Below are 20,391 nucleotides of genomic sequence, written 5' to 3' on the forward strand. Positions count from 1 at the left end.
AATCAAATAGCTTAAATAGGAATAATGTTTTTGTATTTATAAGCTTAGTCCTGGAACCTTTTGTATAGACTGTGTATTACGAGACAGAATATTTTCTTAAATAAAATTAATCCGTAAAACAGGTTTTGTTTTTCTTTTTTTTTAATTAGGGAGACAAGTATTTAAGGATTTGGGCTAAACATATGTAGATGCCTTAATACATCATTGTTTTTTGTTTAGTGTTTCTCTGTGTAAAGCCGTTTTTTGTGTATTAGAATACTAAGATTGTTGATAGTATTTTTAAGTTTCCATCTATGATGTAATTGTGGACTACATCTTAACGCTTTTAAACTTTTTGTATGATATCTACAAGAAAACCACAATTTTTTAAATATATATATAACAATAATATTTTAAATGAACGAACCAAACTGAAATCACACATATATTTTAATCACATTCGTAGTGTGGGTTGCCTAATTAATAAAAAAATCGCCAGCAATAACGACAGGTGATGCTTTCATGAAAACACCAGTATTATTTTTACCGAGGATGATCTCAAAGACGACTAAAAATATGTGATATGAAGTCTTTTTTTAAAAATAAAAAAAATATACAATTTGGTTTGGTGTGTTGTTACATAAGTTTAATGTTATTATAAATTTTTAATTTATTTTTATGTTGGTTAAAAAAAAAGAAGAATAACTGCTACAATAAAAAAATATAAAAAAAAAATTAAAAAATAGGGTCTAGAGTCTTTAAAGTTTTAACTGTCTATATCAAGAAAAGATTTCAGTAACAATGTGTTAAGAAAATACTTTTACAGAATAAAATATAAAATATTCTTAAATTCTTTCTCGTGCTCTCTTTTTCTCACTGTTTCATTTGACATTAACAAAAACTAGTTTTTATAATTTTCTCTTTAAAATAAAAAAAAACTTTTTTTTGGTATGAAAATTTGTAGTTATAAAATTTGATTATAAACATATAATACCTTAAACCAAAAATCCCTTAAAACTCATACTATAATTATTTCTAAATCAGCGAAGATTAATCTTATAAATGTTATTTTCTAAAATTTACGTAAACAATTTTGAATAGTTTTTTTAAATGAAAATACTCCAAAGTATTAATATTACATTTTTTAATCTTGATTAAAGTTTCTTAAAAGTCACTGGATGTATAGTATTACTGAATAATTTCTTTGAAATGTAATAAAATGAAATACTCTAATGCATTTTATGCATTGCTAGTCGTTCTCGAGTTGCATTCGGTTTTAAGAGCAGTAAAATTCTGTCGACAGCCTTAGATCCTAACTGTCTAGAGACTCCTAGTCTGGAGACGTTGCAAGTAGTAACTCTTTACAGTCTCCCGTAAAAATAATACTCAATTTTCTCTGTTGCTTAAAAATCATCGCACGTGCCATGAAAAACATTTATTCAGTAATTCATTTACTTATCAGTATACAAGTTATATTACTGATGTTTATTAATGTAAAGAAAAAAAATTATTCTACTTCACAAACAGAATATAATTTTATAATATAAAACTACTATAAAATATTTTATTATTAATATATTTTCAAGTTACATATTGGATCAAAAAATTAAAATTAAAAAAAAAATTGTAAATAATTAAAAACTTCGATAACAGCCACGAACGAAATATTTATGTTTTCAGTACGTAAAATAATAAATTACACTGATTATTCTGTTCATCTGTACATTGTTTGTATTTTTGTCTTTCCTCCGGAGTGTCCGGTTTGAATCCCGGTCAGGCAAGGAATTTTTTTACATACTATAAAATTCACTATCATCCATTATCAATGTTTATTTATTATCAGCCTCTTGTTTATTCATAAACAGATGATTAATATCGATTAAGATACATTTAAGTAATGAGCAAATAAATTTTTACTTATAAAGTTTTTTTAAATACTCTGTCTGTTTATTAGTTACATAATAGTTTTAGTTATAAGAAAACCTTGCCCGTAACACAACTCGTGCTAAAAAAAATTAGCAAAAGCATGATCAAAAACAATAAGCATCTCACAGATTTCATAGTTTAAATAAGTTAAGTAACATTATTTTATCACCTCCTTCTACGTAGCCTTATATGTTATGAGTATCTCCGTGTCAGACCACCAACTTAAAGAGATGTCCAGCTCTACAAATAAAATAATTACTATTTTTTTACGGGCTGGCAATATAATAAGCATAATTTTTTAAAAATAATGTATTAGCTTTGAAAATTGTTCCTTGTACTTTTTAACCACATCTTTTAGTAGTTGGTTCTTTTACGTATTACGTAAACACAGTAGAGAAATATGAAATTGTTTATGTTTATTTAAAGTAAAATCAAATCCAAAAAAAATTACAGTGAAATTTTAAACGTACACTAAGAGTTTTGCAGATATCATTTCTTCCGTTGAAAAAACAAAAATTTCTGAAATATAAATAAAACTGTTTTTAATAAAACAATACTGATAACAAAAAACGTAAGACACAAGCATTTCTATTATCAAAATCTGTTATTAATTTAGAATTTTCTTTAAAAAAAATACATGTTAAATAATATGTAATAGACAATATATGTACAAAAAAGATAATAAAAAATGTTTAAGTGTTCCATATAATAAGAAAGAAAAGAAAAATGTTACAAAACTCTTACCGGCCTGATTTCATTTATTAAACAATGAATAATCATAAGAATTGTATTATTTCTGTAAATTTCACATGTATTATTAGTTGTTTAAGAAATGAAATCGGGACAATTTTAGAAAACAGTTATCATTACTTTGCTTAATTTTAATTTTATAAAATTTCTAGTATCAAGAAAAACTAATTAAGACTTAAAATTTGACTTAAAATGTCACTCAAAATAAAGTTTTTTTAAATTGTGATTTACATACAAATATATATATATATATATATATGCATACAAATAAAATGAATAACTGCTACTTCCGGCGCGCCTTTCGGCACGCCGGAAGGCGGAGATGGATTTCACCGCTGCTAAGTAGGGGATAAAAAAGATTTCCAACTTAAAGTTAAGAAAAAATTTTAATTTACTCAATACCACAATGATTGCATGTGAAAAAAGTTTCACATGTTTAGCATACGACAAGCCTCATCTTACAATTCCTGTAACATTTTTGTCATCCCCTGCGCTAAGGGTTGGTCATATCAAAAATTGTTTCAGATAAAGGTTTCAGGTAATGTTTAGAGGACTTACAACCACTTTAAACCAATTCGATACTGTGTCTATTAAGGGAGGTATGATTTTTTTTTCTAAACCCCAATATTTCCACCCCCTGGACCAATGGTTGGTGATATAAAAAAGCTTTACTTATACAGAGTCATTCACGGGAACCGGATGTTTTTAAAATAATCATAAAAAATTGAATATTTACTTTAAAAAAGTTTTATTGGTACTGAAACACTTGTTAAATCAAAGCATTTGTTACTTACTCATACAACGAAAAATTATGTCCGGCAAGTGATGTCCATTGTCGGCAATGTTGTAGCCTTTCACGGTAACTGCCCTCAATTCCTTGCAGCATGTCTACATCAATCTGGGTGACGTGATGACGAATTGCGATCTTTAAGTCCTCCAATGTACGCGGTTTATTGCCGTACACATACGATTTCAGATACCCCCACAGAAAAAAATCACAACTACTCAAGTCGGGGGACCAAGGGGGCCAAGGAAAGTCGCCGAATCTGGAAACGATCCGTCCCGGAAACAAGTTATGGAGAACAGCCATCGTTGCCCTTGCTGTGTGCGCTGTTGATCCATCCTGCTGGAATAACACATTTTGAAAAGCGATTCCCCGGTTTCGTAACTAAGGGATGAAAAACGTATTCAACTACGCAATGTAACGATCAGCTGTTACAGTTAAAAAATATAGTCCAATAACACCGATCTTTCCTATTGCACACCAGACAGTCACCTTTGGGCTATGAAGTGGTCTCTCGTGAAGCTGATGTGGGTTTTTTCTGCCCGTTACCGGCAATTCTGTTTGTTGACGAAGCCATTCAGATGAAAATAGGCTTCGTCACTCATTAACAATAACAAATTTTCATTTTCTTCATAAATGGTAACCATTTGTCGACAAAATTGTAATCGCTGCGTGAAATCTTGCTCGTTTACCTGCTGCACGACGGCTATCTTGTAAGGATGGAAATGCAGGTCTGCATGCAGAATTCGTCTTACCGTACTTGTGCTCATTTGAAGCGCTGCTGAATGCCTCTGAGTAGAGCGGCATGGGCTTCTGACAATTGCTTGCCTTACTCGTTCGATTTTCACCGGAGTGCTAGCAGTTCGTCGGGGACCCGGTGGTTTTTTCTTCAATATTGAACCACTTGTTCGAAGGTTGTTTACTCATCGCAATACGTTTTACGAGAAGGGACACTTGCATTACAATGGATATTAATCTGACGGCGGAAATCTCGCTGAACAGCAGTTACAGATTCGTCATTTCGCTCAAAACTGTCATACGCGTACAGGCGTTGGTCTAGCGTCCACGGCTCCATCTCAACGACTAAAATGTAAATGCTATGGACAAAGGAAACATCAGACACCAGCCACGTGCCCCTCCCACCATGAACGCCCGAGTACAACCCACTTCAAAAACATCCGGTTCCCGTGAATGACTCTGTATAAGTTTTAGGTCCTTATCCAAAGAATAAGAGGAACTTTAAATGAGTTCGATACTTTACTTAATAGGAAAATTATAGCGATATTTTATTTTTTTCAAAAAGACCCCCATTTCTACCACAATGGTCCGATTTTGGCTGTTAAGAAACTCGACCGAGATTTTGGGACGAGTTATTTTAAAGGAAAAAATTGAAAGTGATTGGTGCAAAATTACAGTAGTTATCGTGTCTACAAGAAAGTGAAATATATATAAATAAACTTTTGAGCTGATGGTGGTTTTGGGGTCTGGTGGATGTGAAACGCAAAGATATGTCGAAATTTTCTGGAAGTCGAATCATGTTACCCAATACAATAGCTTTCTTATGAATATACCTATCAACAGGGGGTGGCTGCGACCACATCAGTGTGAAGCAGGTACAGCTGCTCGTATAAAACAAAATTTAAGTTATTGCTTTAAATTATTCAAAAAGTATTACTCGCATGGTACCACTGCGTTAACCTCTTTTTATAATATCTTATTTCACTGAACATTAAGCACATGGAGTCTTTATTCTAACTGACTATTTCTAATATTTTACGTAAATATGCGAAGAGATTTTGTTGAGAATGATTTTAATAGAATTAGAAAAATAATAATGAAAATCTAACACTTATTTTTAATAAAAAAGGAATTTTATAGGGTTCAACTTGCATTTGATAATATTTTTTTTACTTCTCTAAAATCTATTTTTTAAAATTGTAAAATTTACTTCAAAGCTTGCACAAATTCTTTTTAGATTATAACGCGGTTTCACTCTTAATATTTGATTTTTAGTTGTGAATATATCTTAGAAAAAAATGGATGGGATAAAAATAAATATTTGATAAGTCTGTATGAAAATGTTTTAGATCTTGCAGTGATTATTTGCTTCACGGAAAGAATGTTCTAAGTAGAAACAACTTCTAAGAAAAACTAATCGTTATCTAATTTTAAATTCATCCTGAAGGTTTTGAAATTATTAGGGATTTAAAAACTATACCAACCCTTAAATTATTCAATGTGTTGTACCAACTTTCAATGTGTTGCCGTAAGCTGGTCTTAAGAGGAGACTCGCATGAAGACTGCATCATCAACCTTCCTCCGAGCAGCCTGTTTAACTCCTCCTAAGTTGTGTCAAAGTCCAAGTCCTTGACGCAAATAGACTACAATCTGAAGTTTCCACTTCGGTCTGTAACCTGGGCCCCTTGAAGAGTTTCTCCCAATCTCTTCTTCATATGCTCGTGTTTTGAGTCAACATCTCGAACTCTAATTTCCAAGCTGTCGGCACGACCCCTATACGGATAGGATGTCATCAGCCATCGCCGATCCCTCTTTTGACCTGGAGCTGGGCCAGATCTAATGAAACTAAAAGCACCAGTTTATAGTTCAAACCCATTTTTGAAGTTGAATAACTAAGAAACTATCAATTTTAGAAAAAAAATTCTGAAATGAAATTATAATTTTTTTCCAAAGAATTGGATTCTGCAATAAAAAATATAGGTTTATATTTTTTAAAATTAAGTTAACCTTGAAATGACCTTTATTTGATCTCATCAAGGACAACATAGGTTATGAATGTATTTCCCCCTTGAATGGAAAAACTTTATAGGAAAAATTTTTCATAAAATAACATGTATTTTTTCAGATATAGATGTGTCTCAATTTAAATGGACCACCCGGTATAATAAAACTAGCTTGGTTACTTGGCGTTACCAGGGTACGAACTCAAAAGACTCAGCGCAAAATTTCGAAAATTATTAATTTCCAACGCCCTTTTTCCAGATTCCCAATATTGCTTTTTTACTTCTAATTTTCCTAATATTTGAAAATAATTTTTTCAATAATCATCGACTTTCTTTGTAACGAATTTATTTTCTTGCTATATTTTTTGTAAACCTTCAAAAAACTGAACGAGTGAAATGGGGCTGAGATGGGTTTTTTATAATGCAGTTAAAAACTTTCCTCTTGTATGAAACTGTTAGTGTGCAAAATTTCATCACGATTGGAATAAAACTTTATATCTGTATAAAAGATAAACATTCTTCTTTAAAATGTTGATTCAGTTAGATAATTATTCTATATGTAGAAAATATTTATATTTTCCATTTTTGGATTCAATATCAGCTTTTTAATTTCCAAAATTCTTTGTTGGATTGGGAGAAGTATAATTAATTATTTCTTTGGGTTAGGGTTAGGGTTTTCTTAAAAAGTAAAAACGAGTTTTCAAAATATAAAAATGGGCTATCACATTTGAATTGTTTGGCACACTTGAATTTGTATCATGCATACATTATTTTAAGTAATTAATCATATAACTAATTTAGCCATATAACTATATATTTTTGAATATGCTAAAAAAAAAAGGAAAAATAGAAAGTTACTAGTTAGTTACTTTTCTTGAAAATAATATCGAACATTCATAAAATCAAAACAGACTATCTGTTTCAGATAATTCATAGAATAGACACAGCTTCACCTTACAATGCTTTCGTCGACACTTTTTATGATAAACGAACCATCTAATAAATTTTTCTATTAAATAAAATATTATTAAAATAAAAATAAACGATTTTCTTTTGTTGAGACAATATAACTGAGTATGAGTTTTTAAATAGTATTAAAAAAAAATCTGAATTTTCTGCATCTTTAACGTGTCCATAAATATGTTCTCAAATAATTTTCATAATTCGTTCTGAATTGTGATGATATATTTAGTATCTTAAAGTATTTTGAATAATGTTATTTTACACGTTTATATATTTTTTGTATAGATTTTAGCTAACTTATATTTATAATTAACTTTGAATTAGTGATACTGCTCTGATCGAGGTTTAATCAGGTTTCCCTGGATTCGTCCAGGCAAATAACGGGAATGTTCCTTTGTTTATCCTTCAATTAGTATATACTTACTCATTCCTGATGTAATCTATATAACATATTACTAAGCGCATATCAATAAAGGATTATTTATTCATTTAAACTTTTTTGAAAGTATTTTTTATATTTTACCTAAAGAAGTAAATATTTGTTTTTTGTTTAAAAAAATTATTTTGGAGGAAGAATCAATTAATATTTTTTTTCATACATTTTCGTAAGAGATCGTTTTTTTTCTACACTCCTGGACCGGATCTGCAGCCAAACATGACTCAGTCCAGGGGCGTGTCCTTGCGAATCTAACGGGCCTCTCCGCCTGGCAGACGGGGAGGCCTGTCGGGTTGATAGTGGTTAAACTCGTCATCAGCTGATTTCGAAGTTCTAAGGTTCAAATCCTAGTAAAGGCAGGATGTTATTTTTCTAAAAATTTTTAATTTTTAATTATCTGCAATAGATATAAACAAAACTTTATAGTTTAAAATGAAAATCTCTAATAGTTTTTTTCTTTTTTTTAACAAGCAATTGAAGCTTTTACACATAACTATTTTTAAAGGTATATTAACTTAAGAAGACATATTGTTAAGCACTGAGTTTCAACAAAGTTTATGTAAAAAAATAATTTTAAGAAAGTAATATGAGTTAAAATGTCTTAATACTATATTGTAGAACAGTATTTACATGCTATTATATTAAGGTATAACAGTAAATATTCAAATAAAATACAGTACACTATACTATTACGTATAATTAACATATAACAAATTATCACTAATACTGTACGTAAATAAGAAGATTGTACATGCATTTGTGTTTGTATACGTTTTAATGCTATTAAAACTACAGCAGCTAACGAGAAAAAAATACAGACATTAAGAAAAAAAATTGCGCGATATACTCTTTCCGAAATTTCTTTTTAAAATAAGATGCCATTGATTGTTATTTTAGTGACTGAAAATACTTTTTTTAATTGAACTTCGTAGTTTGCGTAGCATAATATCGCACAATGGACTATAGAACAGCATTATAGTATTCAAAACAAGCACACATTCAAGTAGCAAATGAATGAAGGAGTAAAACCAACCAAAAAAATTACAATGAAATTGAAAACCGTACGTTAAGAGTCTCGCAGATGTCATTTCTTCCGTTCAAAAATCAAAAATTTCTGAAACGATACTAATATAAAAAAGGTAAGTCCCTACATTTGTGTTATCAAAATCTGTTATTAATTTAGAATTTTTTTTTTACAACAAAATACATGTTAAGTATATGTAATAGACAATAGATTTGCAATAATAGATAATAAACAATGTTTAAGCGTTCCATATAATAAACAAAAAAAAACGAAAAATTTGTTACAAAACTCTTACCGGTCCGATTTCATTTATTAAACAACGAATAATTATAAAAATTGTATTATTTCTGTAAATTTGATATGTATTACATATAAATGAAATGTTTTTTATCTATTATTGTATATCTATTGTCTATTACATATATTTAACATGTATTGTTTTAAAGAAAATTCTAAAATAATCACAGATTTTCATAATAAAAATGTAGTGTCTTATCCTTTTTGATATCAATATCGTTTTGTTAAAAAGTTTTATTTTTATTACAGAAATTTTTGTTTTTGGAGCATAAGAAATGATAACTGCGAGACACTTACCGTACGGTTTACAATTTCATTGTAATTTTTTGTTGGATATCACTGCCTTTTGTTAAATTATTCTTTTATTTGTTTGTGAATTACTGATTGTTATTTTATGGATTTATTATTAAAATTTATTCCTTTAGAACAAACAGATTGAATTTCACGGCCAATTTTTTTTTTGTTGATAGTCATAGCATTTACTTCTTACCATGTTTTTTCCTTTTTTAATAAAATAGTTTAATGACCTTTACCAATGGAAAATCTGTGATGTAATATTTCACTTACTACTTTATAAGTGTAACCTCGATTTTTATCGTTAAATTCGATTTTACCAATCGAATTTATTTCTGTTTTGTTTATTCCTTTTTTAATAGAATTACTATAATCTCTTGTAATCTTATACGTTTATCTTGTTTTTAAAGAAGTGATGGGAATTAAAAAAATTGTTTCATCTTCAGTACTTTCATTTACATAACAGCATTTACTATTAAAACAAGCTGTAGTATATTTCCTTTTAAATTTTATTATTTCAAGTACATTATCAAGTTTTTGTACGCTAGCTAATACTATAAAGTACCGTTATCTAGCAGCGCGATTCGTAAAGGTATATTAAAAAAAATGAATGAAATGACATATTAAAGTTCCGCGGTTCATCAAATGCAATAAAAAACGTTGTCTAACAAAATTCGAGGTATTTTTTGAAAGTATTCTTTATTACTAATCTAATTAAAATTAAATATGTTTTCACGCTAATTTTTTTCCAATTTTCATTTCACTTTTAGATTAGGTCATGTTTAGAACTGTAAAAGTAGTTTGTTGACTTCGTCTCCTCTTACCGACGAAGTTCTAACGAACTCCGTGATCATAGAATTATAAAAAAAACTTTAAATTTTTAGCTTCTTTACAAATTAAAAAAAAAATTACTTTTTTCCGAGAGGTATCGCGGTTAAGCCGCTCGCAGGTAATCGGGAGTTGGCGGTACTTGTCAACAGGAAACACCACCTAGTTCTGTATAATTTTACACAAGTACTAACTATACAGCTTTAAGTACATACAACACATTATTGATGACAATAGATAGTCTATTGTAAAGGGTACGAAAACATCATCATTATCATCATCGTTATTATTATTATTATTAATTGCCATGACCTCCCCCTTTATGATTTATTTTTAGTTTTACATAGAAATTAATATACAGATTGATATTTAAATATGGAAGCAGCTTCATCATACTGTACATCTGAGAGGTATTATGAAGAAGAAAGGAATGGGGGGTTCTACAAAGTTAAAAAAATCTGCATTTTGTGGTTTTTAATTTTTGTCCGCCATCTTGGATCCGCCATATTGAATAAAACTTAATTTTTTAAATAGGAAGGTAAACAAACATATGAGACATGATTCTGATTTTAAATTTTACAGGAAAAACAATGGTGAAACCCGTTTTTCTATTAATGCCTTCGTTATTGAGTTATAAGCATTCAAAGTTACAACGACGGAAAAACGTGTTAACAATAAAACGAGGCAAAACGCGCTGTATGAATAATTTTATTGCATTTTGCATTCATAATGCATATAATAACGAACTTTAAACAGTGCTATAATATTGATGTTAATAAATAATAATTAATAACACAACAACAAATTAAACAGCTGTATCAACTGAGATTATTTTCTAAATAAAAATTAACTTCCAGTGTTAATATCTCTGCTGATATTAGTTACTTACCATAAATGAAACAAATCAGTTGGAAATACTTATGTAAAAATGTATTAAAAATTTAGTTAATTAACAACAATGCAGTTTGTATTACGTTGAAACAATCAAAATTATTAATTTCCCATTTCATTTTTTAACAAAAAAAACGGGTTTCACCATTTTTTTTCGTGTAAAATTTTTAATTGAAATCATGTATCATATGTTCACCTTCCTATTTAAAAAAAAATAAGTTTGATTCAATATGGCGGAAAAAATTAAAAATCCACCATAATGCAAATTTTTTTTAACTGCGTAGAAACCCATTTTTTTGTGCTTCGAAATAACTCTCAGATATGAAGTATAGAGCTGCTTCCAATCTGTTTATACACTCTGTGTATACATGCTTATTAATAAATTTAATATGTAAAATATATTAGTTATTTTTAAAAAATGTTATCTATGACTATGCTAGTTTGAGCTAATATGAATATGCTAGGCAAAGGAAGAGATAATAAGAGAAAAAAATTATAAAAAAAGGAACAGCAAAAGAAAATTCTCTCTTCATAGCATTTTGGAATACGTTAATTATATTCATAAGTTAATTCTCATTCAAATAAATATATTACTATAAAATTAACTGTTTTTTTATTATCCCTGCAGGCATTTTTAATTTTATACATGCAATTTTATTTTCAATAAAATTAACACTATTACTCTTTCTGTATTTCCCAGGCGGAACAGTTTGTCCCAACTGTTTATCGCATCATCACCACCACCATGGACACGCACGAGGTTCTGGTTTTATTCCGGGCCAAGACAAAGACCTCCTGCGGCTGGAGGCCATCAAACAACAGATTCTTTCAAAGCTCGGACTGGCAACAAAACCGAACGTTACGTCGGCGGTGTCTAGAGATGTCGTACTTAAAACGATTCTACGAGCACATGAGACTTCTTCATCCAGCGAAGAACACCAACAGGATACGCTACCACCACCTAGCAGCGGTATCCCTAGCATTGATTCCGAGCCCGATGACTTCTACGGCCGAACGTCGGAAATCATAGCCTTCGCTGAACCAGGTAATCGACCTGTTATTTTTGTTTCTATGTTTTCAGCACAAGATAATGAATATCTTTATGATAATGATACGCTAATCATATTGTATCGGTCAATAAAATAATAGCAACTTATTTTCCCCGTAATATTGTTATATTTTCTTGTTAGCTCTTCGTATTAGATAAATAAATTTCCAGAAAGGATACAGCTCTACGCATCATCAATAGGTGATGAAAACCCAGAGAACCCCTTCCAAATGTTTTCGTAGTAAAAAAGTTTTTTTTTTATAATTATTAAAATATATATAATATTATTATAAATATTATATATTATTACAGTTTTAATTTTTTATTATTAAATTTATTTTTTAAGATTAAGCAAATATTTATGATAAAATATAATCTTAAAATAACACTACTATTAATATATTGCTGATACACCGGGTGATATTTAAGTATGGAAAAAGCTTTACACTGCTTATCAGTGGAGTATTTAGAGGCAGAAAGAAATAGGGTTCTACATAATTAAAAAAAAATCTGCATTATGGTGGGATGTTAATTTTTTTCTACCATTTTGGGTTCGCCATATAAAATCAAACTTAAATTTTTTTAAAGGAAGGTGGAAATATGACACATGATTTCGATTTAAAATTTCAAGAAAAACAATGGTGAAATCGTTTTTTTCAAGCCTTCGTTATCGAGTTACAAGGAATCAAAGTTGGAATGACGGAAAAATTGCGCCAACAATTAAACGAGATAAAACGCGCTGCATGAACAATTTTATTGCATTTTACATTCATAACGTATACAATAACGAAATTTAAATTTTTCTACAATATTCATTATAATAATCAGCTAATAATTAACTGAAAATAACAATAAATTTAATTTAGGTAAACAGGGAGTATATAGTTCAAAATGCGCAAATAGCGATCTGGAATATATCGAGATGACCAATTTTTTTCGATTTGAATTAATGAACACATTAATTGTATAAATAAGGGAAATAAAGAACGATCCAATTTCGCTAAACACGTCTTAGAAAATAATCATAATTACAACTCAGATAATTTTATTAATATCCTTCATTATTCCAATACCTTCATAAAACAAATATTATATATACTTAAATAATAAAAATTTGATAAATAAACAAACGAAATTTGAAAATGATGTATTATTCAAACAAATATTAAACAATTTTGATTCTTAGGTTGGTTACACTGCTTCAACCTAATAAACAAAACAATTAAGATCTTCATACTGATCTTAATATTATTTTATCTTTGACGATCGGTTGTTATGTTTATAATTTTTGGTATTTTAAAATTCAATTTAGTATAATTAATGATACGTGAAGTAAATAATTATAATCTATAACACATCAATATTCCTGAGGATGGATTAATAATTCGAAAGCGCTCGAACATACTATTAACTATTATTCTTGGTAACGTGAAACAATATATTAATAATTTATATATCAATACCAACGGGCCATGATTAATAAAATTAATTTAATAATTCACAACACAACAACAAATTAAACGGCTACGTCAACTGATGTTACCTTCCTATATTAGTTTTTAAATTTCTGTAATACTTTTTACTAAACCAACAACGTAAAAGAATATATTTTGAATAGATGAAAGCAGGATATTATACAAACAAAAATTATCTTTGTCAAAATATGCTGTACGAGTATTTACATGTAAAAATTATTTGAAACCAATATGCTGTTGAATAATTTATACATTATCTACATAAATTTACAAAAATTATTTACTATTTAGTAAAATTTTTTGTTCTTTTATTATATCTGTTTAAGCTTCTTCATAGAATTTCAACTTCCTTATATCAAATGAAAAAATAAATATTGGATTAAAAACTTAATTGAAAAATAAAAATATATAGAGTCGTATTTATGATCCAACGAATGATAAAAAGTTCAATAATACAATTTAACACTGGTAAAATCAAAAAAAAAAAAAAAAATTAAGCAAATAAAAATTTCTTTTAATAAATATTTTTATCCTAGGATGCAGATTGCTATAATTTATAAATCTATATAACTAAAATAATGAAACAGAAAAACTTTACTTGTCAGATATAAATCACATAAATGTTTCGAGGGAAGAAAAACTGCAATGAAAGTTCGTAAAAAACAAATTCATAAATAGTAGTAAAATTAATTTTGATATTAGAAATGGATATGAATTTTAGAATTGTTATTACTATCTAGGTTACCTAATTTACTACTGAACGGGTAATCGGTTAAATGTTTTTGAAGATAGTTATATTTTAAACACTTTGTCGGACAAGAATATGTTTCACAAATCTCGTTCGTTGTAAATTTCATAAAATTGTAATCTAATTATTATAAAATGCTGTAGTAATCGACTCGGTAACCCTAAAGTCAATGTTACGCTTGTTTTATATATATCGCTTTAGAGTAGTGCAGTATATAGAGCGTAGGCAGTGGGGTAAAACATTGTCGGTTTGAGAGTAGACTAAGGGGGGACGGCTGAAACTGGGTTACACCGGCAGAGCTCGCTGTATTCGTAGTTGCCAAGCCCATTGAGACGGCGCCCAATAAACTACTCAGGCTCCATCAAGCGATCGGTGCGTCTGAGTTATGACACCTGGTGGTTTAAAAACTGAGCGCCGCTGATAAATCAACGCTTTCAACCTTGCCGCCACAACTCATTAAAAATTTAATTATTCAAAATTCACACTTGCAGCGCTGGCCTACGCGATGCAAATGCGGTCAGTCTGTTTGTTTATAGTCAATAAATTTTTACTGCTTCGAAAGAGTCCCTTTAAGACACTGCGACAGCCGACAGCGATACAACATTCTCCAGGCTCGTTAACACTTCACACTGCAACTCCTCGTTCAGCAACAACGGCGGCGGCCGTGGCTGCCGAGGTCAACAACCCGATCCTACAATGCCACTACAATAAAAACACTCGATCAGGCGCGTTCATGCAAAGACATTATATGTTACTGTGCGCATATGATTATGTGAAAGTATTTGTAAGTTTTGATATTGAAAAAGACTAAACGCTACGAGTAATCTCTTTCGTGCTTACGTAAGAAGTACATTCTCGTTTGATTTTTTTAATGATTCATGATAATGTAGAATTATCCCGCAGACGATGTTCTTTTAATGAACTAAGAACAGATGTCGATTAACACTTGCATATCTATCAATGCTGTTACAAGACAATATAATAAAAAGTAATGCGAGAAAAATCAATAAATATTAAAGTTGAAAAAACTAATTGAAAATGCTAATTAATTACCTGTGATATAAATATTAGAATTTTATAATTAAATGTAAGCAAAATCAGTTCAACCTATTATTAAATTTATACCTTTTTATTACTTATTTAATTAGAGCTTAATAAATTAATCTTATACAATAAATTAATATAAAATTAAAATGGAAATGAAAAAAATAATTTCGAAATATTTTTTATTGATTAAAGAGTAAGCAAACATTAAATAAATTCAGATAAAATTAGTTGAAAATGACGTGACTTTAGATCACAATGTAGTATTGATTACTGGGAGAGAGATGGAGAAAAAATTTGTAAAACATGAGAACCGTGTCATCAATATTTACGTTTTACTTATCGCCGGCTCAAAAAATGTATCCTTAGATGTTTAACAAACATAATCTCTTATTCTTAATTAAATTCGTTAAAAATTGTAAATAATTAATTAAGTATAACAAGACAGCATTTACAAAGGATAAACACAAGTTCACATTAGTTCTACGTGGAGTATCTGAAACAGTGATGGCACCGCTAATACAAAATGTTCAAAAGGTGACGTAGCCTTATGGAAAAATGAGTAAGTTACAATGAAAGTGGTCTCCATTACGCGATTCACATAACTGAAAACGATTTTGCATTTGCTCTTAAACACATGTTATAGGGTTTGTTGGGAATTGCGGCGACACATCGTTCAGTTTTGCTCTGCAATTCCGGGAATGAAGTGAGGATGAGTTTTGTAAGTAGAATTCTTAAGATATCTTCACAAGAAAACGTCAGGAGGGGATAAATCAGGAGAGTAGGCCACAATCCCTTCGGAATCACTTGTCCATGAAAACACTGATCTAAGAAAGTATTGTTGGTTGTATGAGCCGCAGCATTATCCTGTTGAAACCACGTGTACTCTAGCCGGTTTGAAATATAATATTTGCAAATGTTTATACCATCTGTATGTAGCGTTCATAGTTCACTGTGCCGTGAAACAATGTCATGAAGATACGTGACATTGCACAACAATTTTTGTTCGTGCAGCTGATGTGAATTTTCCTCGCCAAATGCGTGAATTCTATGCATTCACGTATCCATCAAGGTAGAACCATATCTCGACAGTCCAAAACCAGTCATCGAGTTCTTCTCCATAAGGCATTACAGATGACATGAACCCCTGACAGAAAGCTACTCGTTTTCCATTTTCAGCAGGTAACAACTCGTGAACAACACGAATTCTGTACGGATGCATCTTTAAAAACTTGTGCAATGCTGTATGAACACTACCAACGGAGAGACCAGACTGGCTAGATAGGCGTTTCACTGATTTCTTGGGATTAACAGAATATGCAGCTTGCACGTCGATCAATTTTTCTGGTGATAGCACTTTAGGTTGACCACTTTTGGCTGCGTGTGCCACATTCCCTGTCTTTTGGAACTTGTCGTACATCCGCTTCATGGAGAACTTGTAAGGTGCATCCCCACCATACTTTTCTGTTTCTGGGTCTGCGTGTAACTGGCTCATTTATTGTACTGGGAGACAATGAATATTCTCTTCTGCATTGTGTAACCCTTTTTTCCTCAATTAGACATGCAAAAAAAGAAGTAAACATTCTTCTCTAAGGTTGCGTAACTTCTTGAACATTCTATAGCACAACTGAAGGTTAAACGACGATTCGTCGTAGATAGTATGATCTCAGTCGCCTATTTAGCAATCCAATCTATGAATGAAGTACTGTGCAAGACTACAGTCTTGCACAGTCTCAGGTCGACCATTCCTGACATGTATGGTTAATTGAAAACCCAACCACCAAAAAACACCGGTATCCACGATCTAGTATTCAAATTCGCATTAAAGTCCTTATTCAAATCTGTATAAAAATTTTTATTCAAGTCCTTTACTAGGATTTGAACCTTAGAACTCTCGACTTCAAAATCAGCTGATTTACGTTGACGAGTTCACCACTAGATCAACCCGTTGGGTTATTATATATGAACTGATAGCAATCTTCTGGGGGATGATATGTTTCTAAATTTTTTTAATTTTAAAAGTTCATCGACTTCTTTCAATTGTTTTAATCAAGCCGTTAACCGATGTTGAATTTCTTACTTTTAATTAGGGAAATTTAAAGACCACATTATCCTGGAAGTGTATGATCATAATGAAGACTCAGTAATAACGAAACTTTGTTGGCGCGAGTCACATTGTTTGATATTTCGATAAGGTTGCGATTTCAACCATCATTGTTACATTTAGTAATGTTTCTCCTCATTGCAGATGTAAATTTCGTTTCAATCCAAATACACAGACACCAAAAATACTTTCATGGCCATCAAGTGGCATAGTTATCATTTGGAAGGCTGTATTCTAACGTCTAAGTTATCTAACGAGGAAAATTTATCCCGAATTTTGTAATATTTATAAGTCTTTATTTAATACAAAAGGCAGCTATTTTTTTAAGGTAAGTGTAGTAGATGTATGCCCTGATAGATCGAATCCATATTGTAATATCTTGTTTTATTGAGTTTAATAATTATTAAACCGATACCTATAAAGAGGAGAGAAAATATTGGGAGTGGTTCACCGAAATTAAGATTCGGAGAAACTTCAGTTACCTGTTGTTCAACACTGTTACTATGTTAATGATTATTTGAAATGTAAGATGGATTGTAATTTTTTTATATATTTAACATTCTGTAAATCTCAAATGACTGAACTGGTATTTTTGGTACTTTTAGTAAGTAAATTCTTTACGTTATAAAGAATTAAATGAAGCAAAGGAAATGAATTGCTTCATTGAACTTGAAATGAAATTAATGGATAAGGTAAAGAGTGTCCCAAAAATTAACTGATATTATTTTTTTCGTGGTAAAACCAGAGTAGACATTTTTATCTTCTGTTATCAGTAAATATTGATTTTAAATTATGGAAAAGTACACACTTGAACAACGTGTAGAAATTGCAAAAATAACAATCTAACCGGTTCGAAAAAAGTCATCTTTTTTACCGGCATTGTCAATAAAAAACATTGTCCAGTTTGGGGATCAGAAAATCTAAAAAATTTTGAACTTCCTATGCATTCTCTACGGGTCACGGTTTTTTTGCGGAATTTGGGCTGGGGGGATTGTTTGGACCTTATTTCTTCGAAAATGAAAGAAAATGGAAATGCTTTTCCTTCAATGGAGTATGGAGTTTCCTAAAATTAATGATATGGATGTGAAGACATATTATTTCACCAAGACACATGCCACACTGCCAATAAAGCCATGCTGTTGTTGCATGAAAACTTGGATAGTCGTGTTATTTTACAGCGAGGTGATGTGAATTGGACGCCAAAATCATATAGCTTTACACCGTTGGACGATTTTTCTTTGGGGGTTACAATAAGGATAAGTGTACATCAATAAACCACAAACAATTGAGGACCTCAAAGAAGAAGTTCGACACAACTTTGCCGACATTTCCCAGCAATTATGTCAACATTTTTTTTTTTGAAAAAATCTGTCAAAACGTGAACTATGCAACCAAGGTTATTTGTCAGATGATTTGTATCACACATAACCTCTACGTCACTACTTTCTAATAAAAAAAAACAAATTATCAATTATAAAATAAAGAATATGTTTTATTAAGTGATTAAAATGTCAGATCATTTTGGGATATCCTATATTATCGATGATAAAATTTTATTTGTATAAATCTAAAGATTTTTTCTTACAGATCTAATCAAAAATCTGGATGATAAAAAAGTTTAACGAAGAAATTCAGTTAAAATGTTATAAAAATAACAATTTATTATTTTTTCTTCATTTTATAATAAAAATATTTAAAATTAAAGTGAAATGTAAATTATTTTTCTGTATAAATTAATCTTATGCTGGAATATAATTTTTACGAATTAGTGGGAATAGAATACATGATTTAAAAAAAAAAATATGGTAAATTTTAATTAAATGCTGTGTGATATATTTTGGTTGTTGTATTAAATGTTTTTTATACCACTTTATATCTGATAGTTATATCTAAAATAGCATTTTTCCCCCTTAAGGCGTATTTAATTTTCCAAATAGTCTTGTTTAGTTACTATTATTTTTTAAATAATTTTATCTAGTTCTAAATGTACATTTTTATGTTAGGTAAATTTATTTTATTCTATTTAATTTTACAATATTTGCTTTTGTTTTTTATTTAATGAGTCATTTTTATGACAATGAAAACATTTACTTGATGTTATAAAAATAAATCTAAAATCTAATTTTATTTGATATGTTTTTCATTCAACAATTATCATAATTATACAGAGCGTTCGGAAAGTTGCTATGCATTGGAATTATGGAAGTATAATGACGAAACATTTTTAATTATTACTTTCTATTTTTATTTACTTTTATAGAAATCGATATTTCAATAACTGGAATAGTTTATAAAAGATGTTGAAAATGAACTCTTCCAACTTCAGTACAAAACTGCACACGTTTCAATTTGTTTTCAAACACTTCAACAAGTCGAAGTACTTTTTTTTTATAATGAGCGGTAATACCAGTTACGTACGCTCAAACAGGAGCAGTCGGACTCGCGGCAGGTTCCGCTAGATAATATTAAAAAAGAGCGTATGTGTTCCTGCACCCTACCGACTAAACCTAACCACCTCACCAACTCCCCCTCCGCAGGGCCAGACCCGCAATAAAGGGTCACTCAGCCCCGAGCGGTGCCTTTGAAATCGGGGGATCAGGAGTCTATCCTCCATCCACGCAAGCGCAGACATAGGACGACTCCATAAAAGGCTGTCCATCTCCCCTCACTTGACGCTCTCAGTCTTCATCTCTTTCGTGTCTAGAGATCTTTCAGGATGTTCCTGAATATCCAATACTGATCTTCCTACTTGTCTGAAATTGCCATCAGATTTGTTTGGCGTGAACCCCAAATCCTACACTCTTCTTCAACCGCTTTGAGTATTTCCATCACCATCATCACCACTGTGGACCATTCACGCTGTCCCCGCATCATAAACTCCTTAATGTTTGCAGGGGTCAGCCCTTTAAGATTGGCTCCTCTCCTTGCTCCGTTCTACATTAGACAATCAAACACGTGTGTTCCGGGATATCTTCAGAGGAAAAATATATGCATTCCGGTAATTCTCTCCTACGAAATCGATGTAGGTAACTGGCGAATTCGCCGTGGTCCGAAAGGAA

The 20,391-nt window shown here is 30.4% G+C and overlaps 1 protein-coding gene across 2 annotated transcripts in view; it reads left to right on the forward strand.

The window, feature by feature from the left end:
* The window catches only part of Actbeta (inhibin subunit beta), a 445,919-nt gene that overhangs the window by 121,502 nt on the left and 304,026 nt on the right, over nucleotides 1-20,391 (forward strand). For both annotated transcript variants that reach the window (XM_075355003.1, XM_075355004.1), the window contains exon 2: nucleotides 11,614-11,958. In XM_075355003.1, the coding sequence (XP_075211118.1) occupies nucleotides 11,614-11,958 (345 nt within the window). The remainder of the gene's footprint in view (nucleotides 1-11,613; nucleotides 11,959-20,391) is intronic.

Source organism: Lycorma delicatula, chromosome 1, assembly GCF_047948215.1.
Source record: "Lycorma delicatula isolate Av1 chromosome 1, ASM4794821v1, whole genome shotgun sequence".
NCBI classification, from domain to species: domain Eukaryota; kingdom Metazoa; phylum Arthropoda; class Insecta; order Hemiptera; family Fulgoridae; genus Lycorma; species Lycorma delicatula.